The sequence below is a fragment of the Pipistrellus kuhlii genome, unplaced genomic scaffold (assembly GCF_014108245.1).
Source record: "Pipistrellus kuhlii isolate mPipKuh1 unplaced genomic scaffold, mPipKuh1.p scaffold_m20_p_33, whole genome shotgun sequence".
Classification (NCBI taxonomy): domain Eukaryota; kingdom Metazoa; phylum Chordata; class Mammalia; order Chiroptera; family Vespertilionidae; genus Pipistrellus; species Pipistrellus kuhlii.
In genome coordinates, this window is record NW_023425533.1 from 2,077,930 (window position 1) to 2,103,259 (window position 25,330).

A 25,330-nucleotide genomic window follows, 5' to 3' on the forward strand; every position below is an offset into this window, starting at 1 on the left:
CCGATGACAACCTCCATGCTGTTTGGCGGGCTGCTACAGCCCAAGAAATAAAACCGAACATTGACTCATTGATCCGGGGAAAACGGTGTCAGACATCTAGCCAGAAAACAAAACAATGAGCATTTTAGGTACATTCCAATATTACTGTTTTGCTTGATACCAATATTATTGTTTTGCTTGATAGCATGTGAGTTGGTTAACAGCACTGTTAAGGAAAAGATTGTTCCACTCATTTTAAATTCACATTTCTGGTTAACATTGTCAGTTTATCACTGTTCAGTAAACCATTCGGCCCGCGATTTAGGCTGGATTTTAGATTTTTGGCCCCTTCTCTGATTGAGTTCGACACCCCTACTCTACTCCATACATCTCACTGGGATGTGTTAGGGTAAGTGCAAGTTCATCCTCTTTCATTCATGGATTTAGAAAAAAACAAAATACATTCTCTATAGGACATACTGAAATGTCCTATAGGGAATCATGTTTTCATGTTTCAGCTGGCTATTTGCCACAAAATGGCTCCCCTGGCCTAGGAACCTTAGCTAAGTTAATTATTGTGTAGTCAAAGAGGCTAAAAACCATTGGTTCAGTGCTGAGCATTTTTATCAGTCTCCTGCCTCCAATTTATATATTCTTAACTATCCATTCTGCTAATGTATGCTTTTGGTTACAGGGGGCTCCAAATGAGACAATGTAAGCTTCATTTAGAATGGGCATAATTATAACTTTCTTCCTTACATCCCAAAGTAAGTGTGTAGATTACTTGAACTTATGTTTCTAAAAGCACTTTGAAAATTATGATCCACCTACAAACGTAAGGCACTTAAAGTTATCATGAATATTAATAATGTCACTTCAGTAATTGACATTTAACAATAATAAAATCAGGGTAAATATAATCATAGTCCATGGCAGAATGTAACCTAAGGGTAGGAGAAAACAATGACTCCAAATTCATATTCCAATTAAAGTAGGACAAAACATTGATCACTGAGTATGAAATATATTACTTACAATTGATTCATCCTATCACATTTTAATTACTGTAATTCATTTGGAGGCAAGAAACATTTGAAAATAAGTCTAAGAACAGTTTTTGTCAAGCTAAGTGTCTATTACCTGAATGTGTAAGTCAAATTGACAATTCTACAAATAAACCAAAATGATTTTTATAAATAAAATGTAGGTGGCTGGGTTAAATCTAAATTTAATTTTAGTAATGTTTTGAAAGCATAGTTTATGTAAGTTGTTCTAATTAATGTATAAAAAGTATATAATGAAAAATTAATATTTCTCTGACTGCCAATATCATCCTTCCCCATAATCCACCATTTCTCAGCCACCCAGTTTCTCTCCTCAGATACCAGTTTCATATGTATTCCTTCAGAAATTCCATACTTACACAAAAACTTTATATATAATATATATACAAACATATCACATCCTACCTAATAAAAGAGTAATATGCAAATTAACCACGACTCTACTACACCCACCAGCCACTCCCACAGCCACACCCACTTATGCAAATAAACCCAACCAAGATGGCTACAGCCACAGAGAGCAGGAGGGAGGCTTGGGTTTCCCAAGCAAGGGATGAAGCCAAGCTTTCTGCCTGCCCTTGATGGCCTAGGCCACCACTCAAGGCTACAAAGTTTCAACTCTAGAAGGTAAACAAATCCAAACAGAAATGGCAGCAGCCACAGTGTAAGCAGGAGGCTTGGCTCTGCTCCAGGCTACAAAGTTTAAATTGTAGAAGATAAATAAATTTCAGATACCAGGGCCTCTGTTTGGGTTGCCAGGTGGCATGGCTGGCCTGCACACTACCACAGGCCCCTCATCCAGGCAGCCCCATTCCCCAAGAGAACCCCCACCCTAATCTGGGACACCCTTCAGGGCAAACCAGCTGGCCCTCACCCATGTACCAGGCCTCTATCCTATCTAATAAAAGAGTAATATGCAGATTGACCATCACTCCAACACACAATATGACTGCCCCCACATGGTCAAATATCCTGTCCCTATGTGGACACAAGATGGCCACCATAAGATGGCCAGCAGGGGAGGGCAGTTAGGAGGGACCAGGCTTGCAAGGGAGGGCAGTTGTGGGTGATCAACCCTGCAGGGGAGAGCAGTTAGGAGTGACCAGGCCGGCAAAGGAGGGAAGTTGGGGGCAAACAGGCTGGCAGGGGAGCAGTTAGACATCAATCAGGGACTGGCATGGGAGTGGTTAGGGGGTGATCAGGCTGGCAGGCAGAAGCGGTTAGGGGCTATCAGGAAGGCAGGCGGGCAAGCAGTTGGGAGCCAGCAGTCCTTGATTGTGAGAGAGATTTTCAACTGTCCTCGGGCCTAAACAGGTAGTTGGACATCCCTCGAGGGGTTCCAGATTTGAGAGGCTGCAGGCTGGGCTGTGGGACACCCCCCCTCACCCCCATGCATGAATTTTGTGCACTGGGCCTCTACTATATGTATATTTTATGTATTTTATTCATAGGATTGTATAATGTGCATACTATTTAGAACCTTGTTTTTTCATTGATCAGTTTATCTTAGAGATCTTTTATTTATAGATATATAGATTTAGCTAATTTTTATAATTATATTAAAGTATCAGAATATTTTTAACCAGTGGCCTACTGATAGGTATTTTGGTTGTTTCCAATATTTCATTATTATAAATAAAAACAAGCAACAACAAAATTGAACATTTGTTATTACTGGATTTTAAATTCAAATATTTAAATTTATTTTAAAATATATTTCTTATAGTTTAAATAACATTTAAGTATCAGATTATTAAGAGTACATCAAATATTTAGAAGATGAAGTTGTAGATATTATATTTCATCTATACTATGCCAAAATCAGCTTAGAAAAATATATTATTTGATTCCATAAAAAAAGAGATGTATTGTAGGCCATCAATAAAAAATTTGTTGGAAACATTAGAGTAATTCACTAAAACTTTTTCATTTTAAGCTATTTGAATATCAGGAAGATAAAGCTAATGTTAAATTCTTCCTTAAATGAATTTCTGGTAAATTTGTTATCAACAACTATTTGGGCAATTTCATCCAATTTGTATATTTTCCTAACCTTACCTGTCATGTGATCAACTTTTCAATTTCTTCGAAACTTCCTTGAAAATATGATATGAACTTCACTCATGTCAGCAGGAAATTCTTAAACCAGTCCATTAATGATAGTTTGATGATTCGCTTAAATACCCAGCTCCATTCTGTCTCCTGTGAATTGCAAACAAGTATAAAACATTTCCCTTTAATAAATAGAATAATAAGTTGGATAACTAAAGCATTATATAACTTTGGGAACATTGAAAATAATTCAAGATATAAATAAGAGATTGATATAAATCATTTTTATCTGTGCCAACTCTTTTCATTTCTTCTTCCAGGTGTAGCTCATAGTTGCCTCTTTTTTTTTTTTTTTTTTCTTACTCCACCACTCTGACTCCTAATGCCCCTATGACAGCATTGTTACTGTATCTTCTTGGCTGGTTTTGTTCTTCTCCAGCACATTTTGTGTATCAAGCCAATCATCTTTATATAGCACTTCCTTTGAGTCTTTTGTTGTTTCTGTTTCAAGAATCTACAATGCCTTCTAGTTTACTACATCATGTTCAAATTCCTCTGCATGTTTCTCTGGATACTCCAGAATTGAGCTCCATTTTATCTATCTAGTTTCAGTTAAAGTTATTCCACATGATGAACAACTTGCTCTTCACTCCACCCAAATTCTTATAATCAGATCCTTCTCTAGTTACACTGTGCTTGATGAGTTCTAACTCTGTTTCTCAAATTGTGTTAATAATCTTTCTTCTATTTCTTCTTCCTTATTATGCATTTGAAAGACTTCTCTGCTCTTTAAGGTCTATGTGGAGACCATCCTATTGTATATAATAAAGAGGGGTTATGCAAATTTACTATCACTCCACCACAAAGATGGTTGCACCCACAGTGGAGGTGGGGTTTCCATAACACAAGGTGGCTGCACCCACAGCAGAGGCCGAGTTCTCATAAAGATCCTTAACGAGAAATCCACAGGGACCTGGGGCTGTGCACCCTCCCTCCTGCCCCCTTGGGGCTTGACAGGGGACCTCAGTCTGTGCTTCCCACCCTGGCACCAGGACAGGGGACCTCAGGCCATGCCCCCTGCTCTGGTGCCAGGCTGGGGGACCTGAGGTCAAACACCCCAAAGAGCGGGGCTTGACAGGGGATCTGAGGCCACATCCCCCACATGGTGGGGACCTGAGGCTGCTCCCCTTCCTGGCAGGGCTTGATAAGGGTGGGACCATCCAGGTCTGCATCTAGCCCAGTGGAAAGAGGGGGCAACTGGTTCTGAGTCTCATGCAATTTAGAGGCATATGTAGATGGGCAGTGACTTGACTCTGGGTCCTGTGGTGCACCCCAGACTTTGACAGGAGGAAGACTTAAATATACATTTACTAATTTTCTTTCATCTCTGACATTTCTATTATAGAGAAAGGACAAACAGCAATATTAAAATGTTTCCTCTAATTAATCCCCTTTTAATGTGCACAAATTTTATGCACTGGGCCGCTAGTTTCCTTCATAAGAGTTTTCCCATTATTGATCTCTCTTTCCCCCATTCCTTTACCACAGTAGTCTTATAGTGCAAATGCTACAATTTTTATTAGATTGTATTCTTTATTTCATTATCTAATTATTTTGATGTGCTAATTCTGTATTAATAGTTCTAGATTGCATATCTACTTCCTTTTCCCTTAGCACTTACTACAGGATTTGGTGGACAAATATATTCAATCAGTGTTTTTGATCAGTGATTCTAATGAAGGTGATAATTATTTTTATATTACTTTTGGTGATTAGAGTAGGGATTGTTGGATGATTCAGAGGCATAGAAGATTCTATCTACCAGGTCATTAGATTATATTTCATTAAGAATGTGTAGCACCACAAACATATGTTTATCTGATAATACTTTTATTCATTTATTGATTTATATTTTTATTTATTTATTTTAATCTTTATTGTTGAGCATATTAAAGATCTCCCTCTTTTCCCCCCTTATTGCTCCTCTTCACCCAGTTCCTGCCCCACCCCATGCCTTTGACACCCTCTTTTCTGTGTCTATAGGTAATGCATACATGCATATAAAATCTTTGTTTAATCTCTTTCCACTCCCCCACTCTCCCTTCCTCTGAGAATTGTCAGTCTGTTCAATTTCCATGTCTCTGATTCTATTTTATTTACCAGTTTATTTTGTTCATTAGATTTCTTATATGTTTATTTTTATTTTAGATTCAATTATTGATAGATATGCATTTATTCCTTTTTATTGTTCATATTTATCTTTCGCTTTTTCTCTTTTTAAAAAAAATATATTTTATTGATTTTGTACAGAGGAAAGGAGAGAGAGAGCTAGAAACATCGATGAGAGAGAGTCATCAATCAGCTGCCTCTTGCACACCCCCCACTGGGGATATGCCCGCAACCAAGGTACATGCCCTTGACCGGAATCGAACCCGGGACTCTTCAGTCCCCAAGCCGATGCTCTATCCATTGAGCCAAACCGGTTTCGGCTATCTTTCGCTTTTTCTCTTAAAGAATACCCTTCAACAATTCATGTAATCCTGGTTTGGTAGTGATGAACTCTAGCTTTTTCTTCTCTGTGAAGCTTTTTATCTGACCTTCAATTATAAATCATAGCTTTGCTTGGTAGAGTAATCCTGATTATAGGTCCTTGATACTCATTACTTTGAATATTTCTTGGCACTTCCTTCTGAGTTGCAAAGTTTCTGCTGAGAAGTCAGCTGACAGTTTTATGGGCCCTCCCTTGCAGATAACTAAGTACTTTTTCTTGCTGTTTTTAAGATTCTCTTTTTGTCTTTATCCCTTGGCATTTTAATTATGATATGTCTTGGTGTAATCCTCTTTGGGTTCCTCTTGTTTGATATTTTCTGTGCTTTCTAGACTTGTAAATCTATTTCTTTCAGCAGGTATAGGAAGATTTCTGTCATTATTTCTTCAAATAGGTTTTCAGTATCTTGCTCTCTCTCTTCTCCTGGCACCCCAATAATTCTGATGTTGGTATGCTTGAAGTTGTCCCAAAGGCTTCTTACACTATCTCTATATTTTTGGATTCTATTTTCATTGTGCTCTCATGATTGGGTGTTATTTTGTTTCCTCATATTTCAAATCATTGATTTTATTATAGGAATACTCTAAAATATTATAGGAATATTTTAGAGTATATTTTATTATAGGAATACTGTAAAATATTACAGAATACTTTATTCTGTAACCTGAGGCTGATGAACTCATACTTTCCTTATGAAGGAAACTAGTGGCCCAGTGCATAAAATTTGTGCAAATTAAAAGGGGATTGAATCCCTGTATAGTATTATTTACTTCAGTCAGTGTATGCTTAATTTCTGACTGTCCTTTTCCTTTTTTTTTTTTTTTTTTTTTTTGGCATTCTCACTAAATTCTTTAAAAATCTAAGTCCCTTGGAAGTCTCAAGAAGATTCTTGAGTAACCTTATAACTGTGGTTTTGAACTCTATATTCAGTAGTTTGCTTTCTTCCATTTCTTTCATTTGTGACATGTTTCTTTGTCTCCGTATTCTGGCTGCTTTCCTGTGTTTATTTCTTTGCATTGGGTAGACCTTCTATGTTTCCTTGACTTGGTAAAGTAGCCTTGTGTAGTAGGTGTTCTATAGGGCCTAGTGGCTTAGACTCCCCAGGCAACTGAGTGGGGCACTCTAGGAGTACCTCTTTGTGGACTGTGAGCACAGTCTTGTTGTAGTTGAGCCTTGATTGCTGCTGGCATAGCTGGAAGGAACTGACTTCCAGGCAAATTTTCTGTGAGGACCAGCTGAGACTACAGTGGGAAGGCTGCTATGTAGGAGACACCCCATGATGCAGGACTTGCTTCAGTGGGGCCTCGGTGCTCACTGAGTCTGCCCCTGTAGTATGTCACTTATGGATGCGTAGAGTTGTAATCTTATATGATCTGATGATAACCACTGGGTGCACTGGCTCTTAGGTATCCAGGGAGGTACAAAGTCAGCCACCACTTGGGGTTACCAGGCAGGAGTTACAGAGAGATCTGCAGATTCCTCCTATTTGTATCAGGTTTGGGAGGGCCCAGGCAAGGCCTAGCTGTGAAGCAAGGTAGGCTGGTGCTATTGCTGGGTCTTGGGCCTTTTCATGATAAGTTTAGGGCACACTGACCCAGCTTCTGCTTGTTTGAGAGATTTTATCAAAGTCTGATTCCTGAGCCAGGACAGGCCATTCATATGGAAAAACAGCTGCAAACATCTTGGGTGAGGCTGCAAATTGGATGGGGCATGGTCTCAGAAAATCAACAGAGCAGAACAAACAGTGTGCTTCAGGTTGATATGGATTTAGGTATGGTTTCCAGTCAGCCCTGGGACAGGGGAGGTCTCAGCATAGAAACAGTAACCACTGTGAGCACCTTTGTCTGTTAGAAAGCCCTCTCCCCCTCGAGTCCTTGTCCTGATGCCAAACAATTCACTTCCTCCTGGTATATGTCTGGGTCCCTCAGAGGTGCCATCAGACACTGCTGAAGCTCAGAGTTAGTGAGTCCAAGAAAGTTCATGCACAGGCCCTTTAAAAAGAACAGGTGCCTCCGTGTCACTGATCCCCAATCCCCACTGGTTTTTATAGCCCGAATACTTACAGCAATTTTTCTTCCCAGTTCTGGGAGCCTGGGCTGGGGCCCCTTTTTCCTCACAGTGGGCCTCTGCAGATACAATATTCCTCCCAATTAAAAAAGCAGTACGCGTAGGTACCAGTCAAGCCTATTCCACACCTCCCCGCAACCTACCAGTCTTAATGTGCTTTCTTATATATTTCTCTAGTTGTAGAACTTCCATTTAGCCAGATGCCAGGTGGCTCTGGATGATGGTTTTTCTGTATTTTAATTGTAATTTTGATGTGGTTGTGGGAAGCAGCAAGTACCAGCATTTATCTATGCTGCCATCTTGGTTCTCCTCTAATAATACTTTTAAAATCTACCATTTTTTTAAATTCACAAGCTTATAAAACTACTCAAAATAGTCTGTTTGATCATGTTGGAAAGAGTAGCTGATGAAATGACCTATTTACAGTGATAAATGGTGCTCTAAATATGCTGGGAAATGGATATTGTATGGATAGAGTAACAACTCAAGTAGGAATACTGTCTAATAAATGTTTACACACCGTCAAGTCTACAAACATTGAATACCATAAATGATATAATATTTTCTATTCTATAATTTATCTCAAAAATTTTACCTTCTATTATTTTCTCTTTTAGCTTTACTCACAGACAAGCCTCCCAAGCCATTGTTCCCTATGGAGAATCAGCCAAGTATTATTGATGTACAGCTGGGTAAGACCCCTTCTGGGAATAATAGATCCTAAACTTGCTCTATGTTAACATATGGGGAATATTGCATGAACAAAAAAGGTTTATTGCCACTGTTATTATATGCAAATCAATTTATGTCTACTCATTTGTAACCCTGGAGTTCAGTGCAAAGCAGTTTAAGGAAGTTAGTTTGTATTGCATCAAGAAATGATTATACTAATTGGTTACACTGGTTATTAAGTGTTCTGTAGAGCAGAACTGTTTAACTCTGTGATTGATAGATTCACGGGTGTTGTTCATTAGTGATTGATAAAACTTTTAATGGTTTTAAGCATTTTTTTTCAAATTAGAAAACGTTACCTTTGAGGAATAATCACTTTTCAATAATTAGAAGCCTCAAATAAGCCTTTATAACATTTTGATAATATTACTGCCAATGGAAGAATATATGGCTATTTAAAATTTGTTTAGGGTGAAATCCTGAATATTTATGAATCATATGGTATTGAGAAAAGGAAAAAAGTTGTTTGATGGGTGTTGCTGTCTTTTTATGGTCTCAATAAGGATACAAGTTATTGGGCCCTTTATTGTGTGTCCCCTACAACTAATCCTTGTATTTAAATAACTTTAAGCTTAAAACTCAGAGTCCTGCCAGTATCTCTTTTAAACCATGGCCTTAACTCTAACCTTTGTAAGCTTTCACCAATTGAGAGCCAATTTATTCTTCAATTCAAATAATGTCTTCCATTATGAACAAGAGAACTGACTAAATATGCTGGAAATGCATTGGAGTTACTTTGGATATATGATTTATGGAAATATCTGACTATAGTAATACCTACCAATTATATAGCCAGGTACAATGAATAGACGCCAGTATTTCACTCATTTTTTACTCATCTTTAAAATAATTTAATTTATTGGGGTGATATTAGTTAATAATTTATGTAGGTTTCAAGTATACAATCTCTTACCCTTTGGGACAGCATGGATGGACCTGGAAAATATTATACTAAGTGAAATAAGCCAAACTGAGAAAAACAAATACCACACGATCTCACTTATTTTTTGAATCTAATGAACAAAATGAATTGACCAACAAAATAAGATCTGAATTATGGAAGCATGGAACAGACTGACAAAACTTGATGTGGAAGTGAGGGGATGAGAAGAGATAAACCAAAGAACTTATATACCTATATGTATAGACCATGGACATGAGCAGTAGGGTGCAGAAGACCTAGGTGATGGGTTGGGGTTTGGAGGAGAGGGGTAAAAGGGTGAGGGTAAATAGTTGACATCTATAATACTATTAATAATAAAAGTATACATTAAAATAAAGCAAACAGGCTCTGAAAGAATTGTTTATGTGTTTATTTGAGAGTTACATTTAAATCTCTGTTCTACATATTTCTAAAGTGAATACAATAAATAAAAATTTCCAGTGGAAATAATTACTTGTTAGTGTATGAAGTTGGCATTGGTACAGATATTTTGTTGTCTGTAGAGGAAAATAAACATTTTTACTCTCCATACTATAGTGTATTCTATCAGGCATCTACAAGATTCTAGAAATTTATATACTTTTAGCTAAAGTAGTGATGACTGGTTGTTCACAGTGTAATGCTGAAAGAAGATTAATCTTAACCAAATAACTGTATATTTTGAGATGATAAAGAAGTTCTTAATAACATAATCTGAAAAATATTGTTCTCACAGTGCAAGCAAATTCAACTGCAACTTCCAGTGGTAATGTATAAAATAAAAAAACAAATGCAATGTTCAGAACACACAAAAATCTAATTTTGTCCTGTTATCTTTTATTTATTTATTTTCTCTTTCTGAAAGTATATTTAGTTTTTAAATTAATAAATAAGATTTACTCCACCATGACTAATTTTTTTTAGCAGTTGGAAGAAAATTTATTTTCTTTTTGTTGTTGTTCTTAAAAAAAAAAAAAAGTTTTAGTTTTAAAGATGCCACCTCTGGAATTTAAAAGAAACAGTATATTCTTTAGGAAAGTCATTTTACAATACATGTAGTTTTAAAAATATTCCATGTGAAATTATTTTAATTAAAAATATTTTAATAATTCTAAAAATGACATGGGGAAGAATGAAGGAGGAGGTAAATTATTTCAGGATCTCTAATTAGTGCTTTTTATCTAGTCCATTAAGGTAAGTAAAGGGTCATAGGGAAATGTTTTAGGAAACTAAGTTGATGAAAATAACATTCAACCTGAAATCACACCATCCAGTAAATAGAAAGATCCACAAAACACCTTTGGGGGGGGGGGAAAACACATACAAAATATTATACTCATTAGAACCTACTCTTAGTAGTAGAAACACTCAGTATATGCAACATAAAAATAATTCTCACCATTTATTCAAGACCTGTCATTTGCCAGACACTATGCTAGGTACTTTACATTTGTGATTTCTAATTCTAAAAGCCATTCTTAGGCAGATGGTGAAAGCTGTTTTTTGGAGCAGAAGAAAATTAATCTCATTAAAGTTTAATTATTCATCTAAAAAGCATCATAGAGCTCATAAGTATTAGAACTAGGTTTAGAATCCAAGTTTTTTTCCACACCACAAAGCACCTACCATAAGGAAAGGTAGCAGAATAAATTTATCTTAGTATTTTTATACAAATTTCATTTATAAAATCCCAGACATGACCTACTATTCTCAGCAGCAATATCTATCTTTCATATTATTAATAAATAAATAAAACCTGTTGTGTTCTTACCATAAGTTTAGAAAGCACTGTGATCACAGATAAAAATAAACTATTCTTGTCCTTAATTCCAATGATTTAGAACCTTTTACTATAATAAGAAACCCTCAGAATAAAATATAAAACATAATGTTCTATTTAGTAACAAATACTCAAAATGCCATTTTAACCCATTTGTTCTTAATAATAATCCAGCTTGCATTTGTTCATAATAGATATAATATTAGACAAAGAAGTCCTGCAGAGATCACAGTGTTGACAAAATTCAACATGATGGGGGAGACTACACAGACACAGGAATCAAAGCCATACCAAAGGGCTCTGGGTCCTCACAGGTAGTTGCACACTAAAGAAACTGTGCTCATTCTCCCACCAGCCTGAATAGCTGAAGGAGACAACTTAGGACCAGATCCATGGGAGAAGGGGATACAAATCAGAGAAGAGAAAATGAAGGCATGAGATTCAGGCAGAATCATCCTGTGGGCTAACAATCTCCTGAAATGTTGACTTATAGGATCTTCAACCTCTGAAAACCCAATCACAGTGCCCAGGGCCAGAAAGAGACAGCAAAAATTAGGAGACAGAAACAAAGATAGAATCACCAGAAAAGGGACTAAATTAAATTAAAGCATGAGATATGTCAGAAAAAGAATTCAGAGTAAGGGTTTGAGTTTACAGTCCATAAATCAGATGGAAGAGAAAAATCAACAATTTATGTAAGAAAACTTATGTAAGAATCAGGAAAAAATAAATAATAATATAGCCACAATAAATAACACAATGGAAGGTTTCAACAGTCGACTAGAAGAAGTGGAGTATCAATAAGTGAGTTAGAAGATATGGCATAGCAAAACACACAAAATGAATGGCAATTGGAGAGAAAAATTAGAAAGCTGGAGCAGAGCCTAAAAAAGTTTTTAACATGAAATAAAGAAACATGTATAATAGGGGTGCCATAATGACAACAAAAGAAGCAATGATTAGAAAACCTATCTGAAGAAATGATGACAGAAAACTTCCCTGACTGGGGACGAAAATGTCACACCAGCACAGGGAGTCCCAAACAAGATAAACCCAAAAGACCCACACCAATGAATGTCATAATTACAATGGCAAACATTAACAGCAAAAAGATAATCATAAGGGCTGCAAGAGAAAGACAGAATGTTACCTACAAAGTATCTCAAATTAGATTATAAAATTATTTCTCAACAGAAACACATCAGGCCAGAAAGAAATGGAATGAAGTATAGAAAGTGATACAAAGCAATGGACTAAATCCAAGAATACTCTACCCAGCAAGACTATCATTCAAAATTGAATGGGAAATCAGGAGCTTCACAGAAAAAAAAAAAAAGAAAAAAAAAAAAGGCTAAGGGAATTTATCACTCCCAAGCCAGCAATGAAAAAATGTTAAAGGGACTAAAGAATGAACACAGGCATAAAGAATATACATGGCTACAAACAAGTACCTATCAATAATAACATTAAACTTAAATGGATTAAATGTTCCAATCAAAAGACATCAAGTGACTGAATGAATATGAAAAGAAGATCCATATATATGCTGTCTACAAGAGACCCACCTCAGAACAAGGGACTTACACAGACTAAAAGTGAAGGGATGAAAAATATTTTTCAGGCAAATGGAAATGAAAAAAGCTGAGGTAGGAATACTTCTATTTGACAAAAATAGACCTCAAAGTGAATTCCATAACAAGAGACAATAAAATGAAGATACTTAGGAATAAACTTAATCAAGGAGACAAAGGACCTATAAACTATATTCAGAAAATTTCAGGATGCTAAAAAAAAGTATTAGAGGAATATATAAACAAGTAGAAAATATGCTGTGATCATGGATTGGTAGAATCAGCATCATTAAAATGTCCATACTACCCAGATCCATCTATACATCCAATGCAATCCCCATTAAAATAGCATAGTTCACAAATCTAGAACAAATTCTCCAAAAATTCATATGGAATAAAAAAGATCCTGAATAGCTGCAGGAAACTTAAGAAAGAAGAACACATTTGGAGGGATCACAACACCAGATATCAAACTATATTAAAAAGCCACTGTCTTCAAAAGTGCCTGGTACTAGCATAAGAATAGATATATTCTACAGACCAGTGGTCAGTAAACCGTGGCTCACAAACCACATACCTCAATCAGATTGAGGATGATTTTAGCAAAGGCCAGCTTAGGAGTACACTAATTAAGTTAATAACAATGTACCAACCTATATAGTTTAAGTTTAAAAAATTTGGCTCTCAAAAGAAATTTTAATCCTTGTACTGTTGATATTTGGAAGACAGTCTCCTCAATAAATGGTTTATGGAAAATTAGCCATATTCATGCAAAAATATGAAACTACACCACCAATTTATACCATATACAAAATAAATTCAAAATGGATCAAGGACATAAATGTAAGATGGGAAACCATAAAAACCTTAGAATATTACATAAGCAGCAACATATCAGACATATGTTGTAGCAATATCTTTACCTATACAGCTCCGTAGGCAGTGGAAAGTAAGGAGAAAATAAACAATTGGGACTACATCAAAATTAAAAGCTTCTTTATAGTAAAAGAAAACATGAACAAAACAACAAGAAAGCCCACTGCATGGGAGAACATATTCCCCAATGTTATATCAGATCAGAGCCTAATCTCCAAAATTTATAAGGAACTTATACATCTTACAAAAAAAAAGATAAACAATCCAATAAAAATGGGCAAAGGACTTAAATAAACATGTTTTGAAGGTGGACATACAGAAGACCAAGAGACATATGAAAACATGCTAAAATTTACTAATTGTTTTGAGAGATGCAAATCAAAACAACAACGATGTACCATCTCACACCTGTCAGAATGGCTATCATCTACAAATCAACAAATGGCAAGTGCTGGGGAGGATGTAGAGAAAAAGGAACCCTCCTGCACTTCTGGTGGGAATGCAGGCTAGCACAGCCACTGTGGAAAATAGTATGGAATTTCTTCAAAAAACTAAAAATGGAACTGCCATTTGACCTAATGATCCTACTTCTAGGAATATATCCTAAGAAACCTGAAACATCAATAAGAAAGTATATATGCACCACTATACAATGGGATACTTTGCTTCTGTAAAAAAAAAAATTACTTTTACCATTTGCAACATTATGGATGGACACACAGAGCCTTATGCTATGCGAAATAAGCCAGTTGAAGAAATAAATATCATGTGATCTCACTCATTTGTGGAATATAATGAACGACATAAACTGATTAACAAAAATAGACCCAGAGACAGAGAAACACTGAACAGATGGTCAAACCTCAGAGGGAAGGCAGAAGAGGGTGGGGTGTGTGTGTTAAGAGATCTACCAAAGGACTTGTATGCATGCTATGGACACAGACATTGGAGGCTGGGGGATGGTAAAAGCATGTGCTTGGAATTGAGGGTCACCGGGAAGAAGACAATGAGGAGAAAGGAGACATATGTAATATTATATGTAATACTTTATGCAATAAAGAATTTTTAAAAATAAAGTAAAATAACATTTAAAAAGAAATTCTATAGAGTTCCTATATGATCTTCACACAGATTTTTTTTTTAAATGAGGAGCCTAGTAGTTTGGGCTTCATCCGTGCATCATGAGGTGGTTGGTTCAAAGCCCAGTCAAGGGGACATGCCTGTGTTTTGGACTTCATCCCTAGTGGAGGGCATGTAGGAGGCAGCTGATCAATGTTGCACTGTCACATCAGTGTTTCTCTCTCTCTCTCTCTCTCTCTCTCTCTCTCTCTCTCTCTCTCTCTCTCTCAATAAAATATTACTTTTTAAAAAGACAATTGCAGCATTTTGAACAAATGATGAATATGACTCAGGTTAAGGTGATGCTGATGGAGGTATGATCAATAACACTTCTTAAATTAGCCAACTTTGCTTCAGACAATGCATTAAATGCTGGAGATGTAATAGTGAGCAACAGAGGCACTTTCTGTCTTCAAGCAGCTTGCAGTCTGTGTTGGTGGGAATGCAGACTGATATAGCTACTTTTGAAAACAGTATGTAGTTTCCTCAAAAAATTAAAAATGGAAGTGCCATTTGACCCAGCAATCCCATTTCTGGGAACACATCCTAAGAATCCTTAAACACCAATCAGAAAGAATACATGCAACCCTATGTTCATAGCAATGTTATTTACAATAGCTAAGATCTGAAAACAGTCCAGGTGCTCATCAGTAGATGAGTGGATAAAAAGGATGTGGTACATTTATACAATGGAATATTATGTAGTTGTAAAAAAGAAGGCTGTCTTACCCTTTGAGATAGCGTGAATGGACCTGGAGACTATTATGCTAACTGAAATAAACCAGTTAGAGTAAGACAAATATCACATGATCTCATTTAAATATGGAATCTAATGAGCAAAATAAACTGAGAAACAAAATAGATCCAGAGTATGGATTAATGGAACAGAATAACAGATACTAGTGGGTAAGGAGGGGACAGAAAGAGATTAACCAAAGAACATATACTATGCATATATGCATAACCGATGGACATAGACAATAGAAAGGGGAAGGCCTGGAGTGGGGTAAGAGTACGGTGAAGAAGGGCAAAAAGGGAGAAAATGGGAGACACCTGTAATACTATTAACAATTAAAAATGTTAAAATATTTACTTTTTCTTCTAAGAAGCTCCCTGAGTGCAGAAAAGGGGTATTTTTTACTTCTTTCAGACTCTATATCTATATAGTAAACTTGACAGTAGTAGGCCCATAGTCAGATTGCATTCTACACTTGGGACTACCTTCAACATCAGGGGTCTTTTTATAGATCATATTGCTAAAATTAGTACAAGATTTCTGAAATAGTACCCAAAACTAATGAAACTGTAAACCACAGATGTATGGTTACATTATTCATATCACTTAGCTTTAATAATCAAGCCCTTTCTCTTTCACCAAAAAACTAATGAAAACCTGTGTTTAAATTTCACATTGCCTCTATACATCCACTTATGTATCATAAGATTTACTTCAAGTAGCTGATGTTTGCCAGCTCTGAAAAAAACATATCAGTAGATGCTCTTAGGCTTCAGAAATTGGAAATAATAGTTGTGGAGTCAACTGTAAAATAATGTTTACCAGCTCTAAAAAAAAAAAAAAAAAAAAAAAAAAAAAAATCTCAGTAGATGCTCTTAGGCTTCAGACATTGGAAATAATGGTTGTGGAGTCAACCATAGAAGATCTATAAGAAGCTGGCAAAAAATGGGAAATTATTTATTTACTGATGACTTATAAAAGGACAAAAAAAAAGTAAACTTTCCCATTTTGCTCTGTGTCCAATACTGCTAGATTTATTCATTGACCAAGCACTATGTGTTTACAGAGTCATTATAAAAACATAGAAGGAAGGTAATGACTAGTAACTACCGACTAAATGACAATAGACCCATAAAGCTATAATTAAAAAATTATTTTTATTTTATTTTATTTTTTATTTTTCATTTCATTTTATTTTTTAATATATTTTATTGATTTTTTGCCCCCCTCCCTCCCACACATCCCCTCCCTCCCCAGAGTTTTGTGTCCATTGGTTGTATTTATATGCGTGTATAAAAGTCCTTCAGTTGATCTATTATTTCTCCCAGATCTTCCTCTCCTTCCCGCTGTAATTTCACAGTCTACTTGTTGATATACTGTCTCTATATCTATCTTTTGGTTCATCAGTTTATAATGTTCTTTATCATCTACAAATGAGTGAGGTCATGTGGTGTTTCTCTTCCATTGATTGGCTTATTTCACTCAGCATGATGTTCTCCAATTACATCCAGGTTGCTGCAAATGATGAGAATCCCTTTTTTTAATGGCAGCATAGTATTCCATTGTGTAGATGTACCATAGTTTTTGGATCCAATCATCTGCTGACGGGCACCTAGGCTGTTTCCAAATTGTGGCTATTGTAGATTGTGCTGCTATGAACATAGGGGTGCATATATCCTTTCTGATTGGTGTTTCTAGTTTCTTGGGATATATTCCTAGGAGTGGGATTACTGGGTCAAATGGGAATTCCATTTTCAGTTTTTTGAGGAAACTCCACACTGTTCTCCACAGTGGTTGCACCAGTCTGCATTCCCACCAGCAGTGCACGAGGGTTCCTTTTTCTCTGCAACCTCACCAACACTTGTAGTTTGTTGACTTGTTGATGTTAGCCATCCTGACAGGTGTGAGATGGTACCGCATTGTTGTTTTGATTTGCATCCCTCGGACAATTAGTGACTTTGAGCATGTTTCCATGTGCCTTTTGGCCTTCCTTCTGTCTTCTTTTGAAAATGTTCTATTTAGGTCCATTGCCCATTTTTTAATTGGATTATTCATCATCCTTTTATTTAGTTGTATAAGCTGTTTGTAGATGTTGGAGATTAAACCTTTATCAGTGGTATCATTTGCAAATATGTTCTCCCACACAGTGGGATTTCTTGTTGTTTTGTTGATGGTTTCTTTTGCTGTAAAAAAGCTTTTTATTTTGATGTACTCCCATTTGTTTATTTTCTCTTTAGCTTCCATTGCCCTAGGGGTAGTATCAGTGAAGAAGTTCTTTTGGCATATGTCTGAGATTTTGCTGCCTGTGGATGCTTCTAGTATTTTTATGGTTTCCCGTCTGATGTTTAAGTCCTGTATCCATTTTGAGTTTATTTTTGTGAATGCTGTAAGTTGGTGAACTAGTTTCATTCTTTTGCATGTGTCTGTCCAATTTTCCCAACACCATTTATTGAAGAAACTGTCTTGACTCCATTGTATATTCGTGTCTCCTTTGTCAAATATTAATTGAGCATAGTGATTTGGGTTGATATCTGAGTTCTCGATTCGATTCCATTGATCTATATGTCTGTTCTTGTGCCAGTACCAGGCTGTTTTGAGAACAGTGGCTTTGTAATATAGAATATAGTTTGAAGTCTGGTATTGAGATCCCTCCTACTTTACTCCTCTTTCTCAGGGTTGCTGTGGCTATTCGGGGTCTTTTATTGTTCCAAATGAACTTTTGGAGAGTTCTTTCTAGGTCGGTGAAATATGTCTTTGATATTTTAATGGGGAGTGCATTGAACCTATAGATTGCTTTAGGAAGTATGGACATTTTGATGATGTTGATTCTACCAATCCATGAACATGGTATGTTCTTCCATCTCCTTACATCTTCCTCTATCTCTTTTTTCAGTGTCGTGTAGTTTTCTGCATATAGGTCCTTTACTTCCTTAGTTAAATTTATTCCTAGGTATTTTAATTTTTTTGGTGCAATGGTAAATGGAATTGCTTTTTTAGTCTCTGTTTCTGCAGTTTCACTGTTGGTGTATAGAAAAGCCATGGATTTCTTGGCATTAATTTTGTATCCTGCTACATTGCCAAATTCATTTATTAAGTCAATTAGTTTTTTAATGGAGTCTTTTGGGTTTTTTATGTACAATATCATGTCATCTGCAAATAAGGATAACTTTACTTCTTCTTTTCCAATTTGGATGCCTTTTATTTCCACCTCTTATCTAATTGCAATGGCTAGTACTTCCAGTACTATGTCAAACAGGTGTGGCGAGAGTGGGCATTCCTGTCTTGTTCCTGTTCTTAGAGGGAATGGTTTTAGTTTTTGCCCATTGAGTATAATGTTGGCTGTGGGTTTATCATATATAGCTTTTATTATGTTGAGGTATGATCCTTGTACTCCCACCTTGTTAAGAGTTTTTATCAGAAAAGGGTGTTGGATTTTATCGAATGCTTTTTCTGCATCAATTGATATGACTATATGATTTTTATCTTTCAATTTGTTTATGTGATGTATCACATTTATTGATTTGCGGATATTGTACCATCCTTGCATTCCTGGAATAAATCCTACTTGGTCGTGGTGTATGATCTTTGTGATGTTCTTCTGGAGTCCATTTGCTAGAATTTTGTTGAGGATTTTGGAATCTATGTTCATGAGGGATATTGGCCTGTAATTCTCTTTCATTGAGTTGTCTTTATCTGGTTTTGGTATTGGGGTGATGCTGGCTTCATAGAAGGAGTTTGGAAGTGTTCCTTCCTCTTGGATTTTTTGTCTGAGGAGGATAGCTTTTAGTTCTTCCTTGAATGTTTGGTAAAACTCTCCTGTGAAGCCATCTGGCCCTGGGCTTTTGTTTGCTGGAAGCTTTTGGATGACTGTTTCAATTTCTTCCCAAGTCACTGGTTTATTGAGATTTTTAGATTCTTCCTGATTGAGTTTTGGAAGTTTGTATTTTTCTAGGAATATGTCCATTTCCTCCAGGTTGTTCAGTTTGTTGGAGTAGAGTTGTTCATAGTATTTCGTAACAATCCATTGTATTTCGGTGGGGTCTGTTGTTATTTCACCTCTTTCATTTCTGATTTTGTTTATTTGAGTCCTCTCTCTTTGTTTCTTGGTTAGCCTGGCTAGAGGTCCATCTATCTTGTTTATCCTTTCAAAGAACCAGCTCTTGGTTTTGTTGATCTTATGCATTGTTTCTTTGGTCTCTATGTCATTTATCTGTGCTCTGATTTTTGTTATTTCCTTCCTTCTGCTTACACTGGGCTTTTCTTGTTGCTCTTTTTCTAACTCTTTGAGTTGTAGAGTTAGATCATATGTTACCCCTTTTTCTAGTCTTTTGCAATAGGCTTGTAAGGATATGAACTTCCCTCTCAAAACTACTTTTGCTGTGTCTCATAGATTTTGGATTGTAGTGTTTTCATTGTCATTTGTTTCCAGGATGTTTTTAATTTCTTCCTTGATTTCTCTGGTAACCCAGTCCTTGTTTAATAGCATGCTGTTTAGTCTCCATGTGTATGATTTCTTTGAATTATTTTTATTGTAGTTAATTTCCAGTTTTATGCCATTATGGTCTGAGAAGATGCTTGATATGATTTCTATCTTCTTGAATTTGAAGAGACTTTGTCTATGTCCCAAAATGTGGTCTATCTTTGAGAATGCCCCATGTGCATATGAGAAGAATATATATTCTGTGGCTGTGGGGTGGAATGTTCTGAAGATGTCAATTAATTCCATCTGGTCTAGTGAGTCATTTAGGATTGACATTTCTTTGCTGATTTTTTGTTTAGATGATTTGTCAAAGGGTGACAGTGGGGTATTAAAATCTCCTACTATGATTGTATTGCTATTAATCTCTCCCTTAATGTCCTCCAGCAGTTTTTTTGTATTTGGGTGCTCCTGTATTGAGTGCATATATATATTTACCAGGGTTATTTCTTCTTGTTTGATTGCTCCCTTTAGTATTATGAAGTGGCCTTCATTATCTCTTGTTATGTCCTTCACTCTGAGATCTAATTTGTCCGATATGAGTATTGCTACCCCAGCTTTCCTTTCATTTCCATTTGCCTGGAAAACCTTTTTCCATCCCTTCACCCTCAGTCTGTGTGCATCTCTTTTTCTGAGGTGGGTTTCTTGTAGACAACAGATGTATGAGTCTTGTTTTCTTATCCAATCTGTTACCCTATGTCTTTTGATTGGAGCATTTAAACCATTTACATTTAATGTTATTAATGATAGGTACTCATTTGACGCCATTTTTATTCCATACCCCTGTGTTCCTTCTTCGCTTCCTATGTCTTTATTTTTACAGTAGACCCTTTAGCAATTCTTGCATTGCTGGTTTGGTGGAGATAAATTCCTTTAGTCTTTTTTTGTCTGTGAAGCTCCTGATTTCCCCTTCAATTTTGATTGATAGTCTTGCTGGGTACAGTATTCTTGGATTCAGACCCTTTCTTTGCATGGCTTTGTATATTTCATCCCATTCCCTTCTGGCCTGATAAGTTTCTGTTGAGAAATCAGTTGTTAGTCTGATGGGGGTTCCTTTATATGTAACTTTCTGTCTTTCTCTGGCTACTTTTAAGATTCTTACTTTGTCATTGGTGTTTGCCAATTTAAGTATAATATGTCTTGGCATCGGTCTTCTGGGATCCATTTTGCTTGGGACTCTGTGAGCATCTTGGATTTGTGTGGGTATTTTCTTCTCTATTTCAGGAAACTTTTCTGTCATTATTTCTTAAAATACGTTTTCCATGTCTACCTCAGTTTTCTTTCCTTCCCGAACCCCTATTATTCGAATATTGTTTTGTTTTGCATTGTCCCAAATGTCCCGTAGGCTCTCCTCCTGCTTTTTAATTTTTTTTTCTAGAAGCTGCTCTAATTGGGTATTTTTTTCCATCTTGTCTTCTAGCTCACTGATGCGATCCTCTGCTTCTTCTAGTCTGCTCTTGATGCTTTCTATTGAGTTCTTCATAGTAGCGATGTCATTTTTCATTTCATCTTGAGTCATCTTCATTTCCTCTTGGGTTTTTTTCATTTTTTCTTGGGTCTTACTCATATTGTCAAATTTGTCTTCCATTCTTTTTAGCCATCTTAAGATCGTTACTCCTAATTCTTGCTCAGGTAGGTTGCTTGCCTCTAACTCATTTACTTCCTTTTCTGGTGATGCCTGCTTTTCTTTCATTTGTGGGCTGTTTCTTTGTCTCCTCATGGTCTCTCTTCAAGATGTCTCTCTCCTGTGTTGATTTATCTCTCCTTTCCGTGGATGATTGAAGAATCTCCCTTGAATCCACGCGTTTGTGCCAATTGGGGTGTCTCAGCTGCTCGATGGTCTCCTTTGCGGTGGTTTTTCCAGGCCTCCTGTTCCAGTCTTACCAGCGTAAGGAGATCAGGCTCACAAGCTGGGAACTGTGGTGAAACAGGGACAAGCCGCCATCTTTTTCAATCCGCTCCGTCTAAAAAATTATTTTCTATAAGGCATTTGGTGACAAGTGATATTGTCTTAGTTGTATCACAAAGAGGCTTGTTTATATAAGGCTAGCAATTTTGCTTCAGTAACTCACACTTTTATTTGTAATCTGCAATGTGGGAATTCATTATGCAATTATCATATATTTATTGAGTATTTGATATGTGCCAGGCCCAGTTCTAGGCATTGTAAATATAGCAGTAAATAAGACTGACAAAGTCCCAGCCCTCATGGAGCTTTCATTTTATTTTACTTTATTTTTATTGTTGACATTATTACAGATGTCCCCAATATTCCCCCTTCCTTCTGGCCATCACCACACTATGGGTTATGCATAAATGTTATTTGACTAATCCTCTCACCTTTTTTCTATCCAGTTCACCACTCCCCCATGCCCCCTCCCTTCTGACAGCTGTCAGTCTGTTACATGTATCCATGCCTCTGTTTCTACTGTGTTCATCAGTTATTTTGTTCTTTATATTCCACATATAACTGATATCACATAATATTTTTCTTTCTTGGACTGGCTTATTTCACTTAGGATAATAATCTCCAGATTCATACATGCTGTCACAAAAGGAAAGGGTTTCCTTTTTTTTTATAGTCATGTAGTATCCCATTGTGTAAATGTATCACAGATGTTTTTATCCACTCATCTACTGATGGGCACTTAGGCTGTTTCCAGATATTGGCTTCAATGAGCATAGGAGTGAATGTATTTATGAATTAGTAGTTCAAGTTTATTCAGATATATTCCCAGAAGGGAAATCACTGGGTCAAACATTAGTTCCATTTTTAATTTTTTGAGACACCTCCATACTGTTTCTATAGTGACTGCACCAGTCTGTATTCCCACCAACAGTACACTAGGGTTCTCTTTTCTCCACATCCTTGCCAGTACTTGTTACGTTGAATACATATTAGTTGGGTCAAAGAGACAATTGTTAGAAAAGCAAACAAGTGTGTAAGATTTTCAAAGCTTCTAATAAGTTCTACAAAAGAAAAGTGTAAGCTAAGAATTCACTGGGGGAGACTACTCCTTAAAAAATGATTATAAAATGACCTAATGAAGCAGAAACCGGTTTGACTCAGTGGTAGAGCGTCGGTCTGCAGACTGAAAAGTCCCAGGTTCAATTCCGGTCAAGGGCATGTACATTGGTTGCGGGCACATCCCCGGTAGGGGGTGTGCAAGAGGCAGCTGGTCGATGTTTCTCTCTCATCGACATTTCTAGCTCTCTATCTCTCTCCCTTCCTCTCTGTAAAAAATCAATTTTATATATATATATATATATATATATATATATATATATATATATATATATATATATAATTTTTTTTTAAATAAAATGACCTAATGAAGAGTTGACAGGCTGAGAACTGAAAGAAAGGAATAAACCAATCATGGAAAAAGCTTAAGGAAATTATGAAAAAGAGCTTGTTGTTCATTGGCCAACATGAAGATTATAAACATTATAAACAATGACTGTGGGCATAGGCTAGAAAGAAGATAATGGGCCTTTAAACAACTGGGCCTCATTACTAGCCTCTGGCTAACAGAAAATAGTAATAACTTTCTTATGATAATGTGTTTAAAGATTCATAAATCATATTTAATTTCATGAGAGATATAAGCACAAGCAAATGTCTGTGCGCTATGCCTCTGAATTCTCCTGGTAGTGAGCAACAATCTAGTAGCCAATTAAAAATATTGAAATAGGGTAAGATCTATAAGAATATGAAGTTTATAGCCAGAAAATAGGCCAATTGTACAGTTATCCAGTTGACCTTTTTAGTACCAGTCTCTAAAAGCAACTGGAACTAGATGTCATAACCATAGGGTAGTGTTTACCACTAGTCCAGGAAAGTACACTTATAATCTATACTAATAAAAGGATAATGTGTTAATTAGGAGACTTTCCAGAAGACCTTTCAGACAAAGCCATGATGGTGTGGCCGAGGCAGAGGTGGTTAGGGGTGATCAGGCCAGGAGGGGAAGGCAGTTGGGGGCGATCATGCTGGTGGGGGATCAGTTGGAGGTGACCAGGCTGGCAGAGGGGAAGTTGGGGATGAGCAAGCTGGCAGTGGGGGAAAATTGGGGGCCAGCAGGCTGGCAGGAGGGGGGACATTTGGGGGCTAGCAGGATGGCAGGGTGGGGGTAGTTGGGGGTGATCATGCTAGCAGGGGGGCAGTTGGGGCTAACAGGCTGGTGGGGGCAATTGGGGTAATGAGGTTTTGGGGGGCACAGTTGGTGGTGAACAGGCTGACAGGGGGCAATTGGGGTAATGAGGTTTTGGGGGGCACAGTTGGTGGTGAACAGGTGACAGGGGGCCAAATCAGGCCAGCAAGGGGGGGATTGCGGGTGAGAAGGTCAGTAGACAAAGTGATTAGGGGCAATCAGGCAGGCAGGCAGGTGAGCAGTTAGAAATCAGTGGTCCTGGATTATGAGAGGGATATTTAACTATAGGTTTAGGCCAAGGGGTCCCAGATTGGAGAGGGTGCCAGGCCAGGTTGAGGGACACCTCCCTGGTGTACAAATTCTGTGCACTAGGTCACTATCCTCTTTAATAAAAGAGAAACATGCAAATTGACCTTACCTTTGCTACACCCACAAGCCACGCCCACTATCCAATCAGGACAAGTATGCAAAATAACCCAACAATGCCAACAGTTAATTTGCATATCCAGGCCAGAACAAAGACTGGAGACAGCATAATAAGAAGCCAAGCGCTGCAGAAGGGAGCAAAGCTGTGGAGAAGCAAGCAAGTGGGGCGGCAGAGAAGGCAGGAGGCAGGTAGGGCAGGGAGAAGGGAGAGAAGCCGGCAGGGTGAGGGAAAAGGGAGAGAAGCATGCAGGGCATCAGAGACCTCAGCAGGAAGCCCTATTGCAGGAATCTTCCTGTAGGGGCATCTACAATAGTTGTTTTATAATCCGTTATATACAAGTTTTAAAATCAGTTAAACTATGAAAGGCTTCTTTATATGCTCTCCCCATTTTAAAATTTTATAGTGAACACTTGTAGCCCTGCACACAAATCCGTGCACCAGTAGCTCACCAATAGCTCACTGCTGCCCTCCAGCAGCTCTCTGCCTGGTGCCCAGCCCTCCTCTAGTTCCCTCCACTCCCCCTCATAGCTTTCTGCCCTGCCCTTCCTGTAGCTCTTTGCTGTCCACTTATAGCTCACTGCCCACCCTCATGCTGATCTGTGATCTGGTCATCATGCAGTTGGTCATTATACTTCACAGCATAACGACCATTTGCATATTACATCTTTATTATATAAGATTGGTCTATCAATTATATGCAAATTTATATAATAAAGCTGTTGAGTTTGATTAGTTCATCATTTCTTATACATATTTCACCATGGAATAACTGGTGTGTCTGTGCATGTGATGCATGCATGCCTTTGTGTTTGTGTGTGCATTATAC

At 37.1% G+C, this 25,330-nt stretch overlaps 1 protein-coding gene across 1 annotated transcript in view; it reads left to right on the forward strand.

Moving 5' to 3' along the window:
• The window catches only part of IL1RAPL2 (interleukin 1 receptor accessory protein like 2), a 1,438,686-nt gene that overhangs the window by 1,041,451 nt on the left and 371,905 nt on the right, over positions 1 to 25,330 (forward strand). Inside the window, exon 5 of the mRNA XM_036460794.2 lies at positions 8,328 to 8,402. Within this exon, the coding sequence (XP_036316687.1) occupies positions 8,328 to 8,402 (75 nt within the window). The remainder of the gene's footprint in view (positions 1 to 8,327; positions 8,403 to 25,330) is intronic.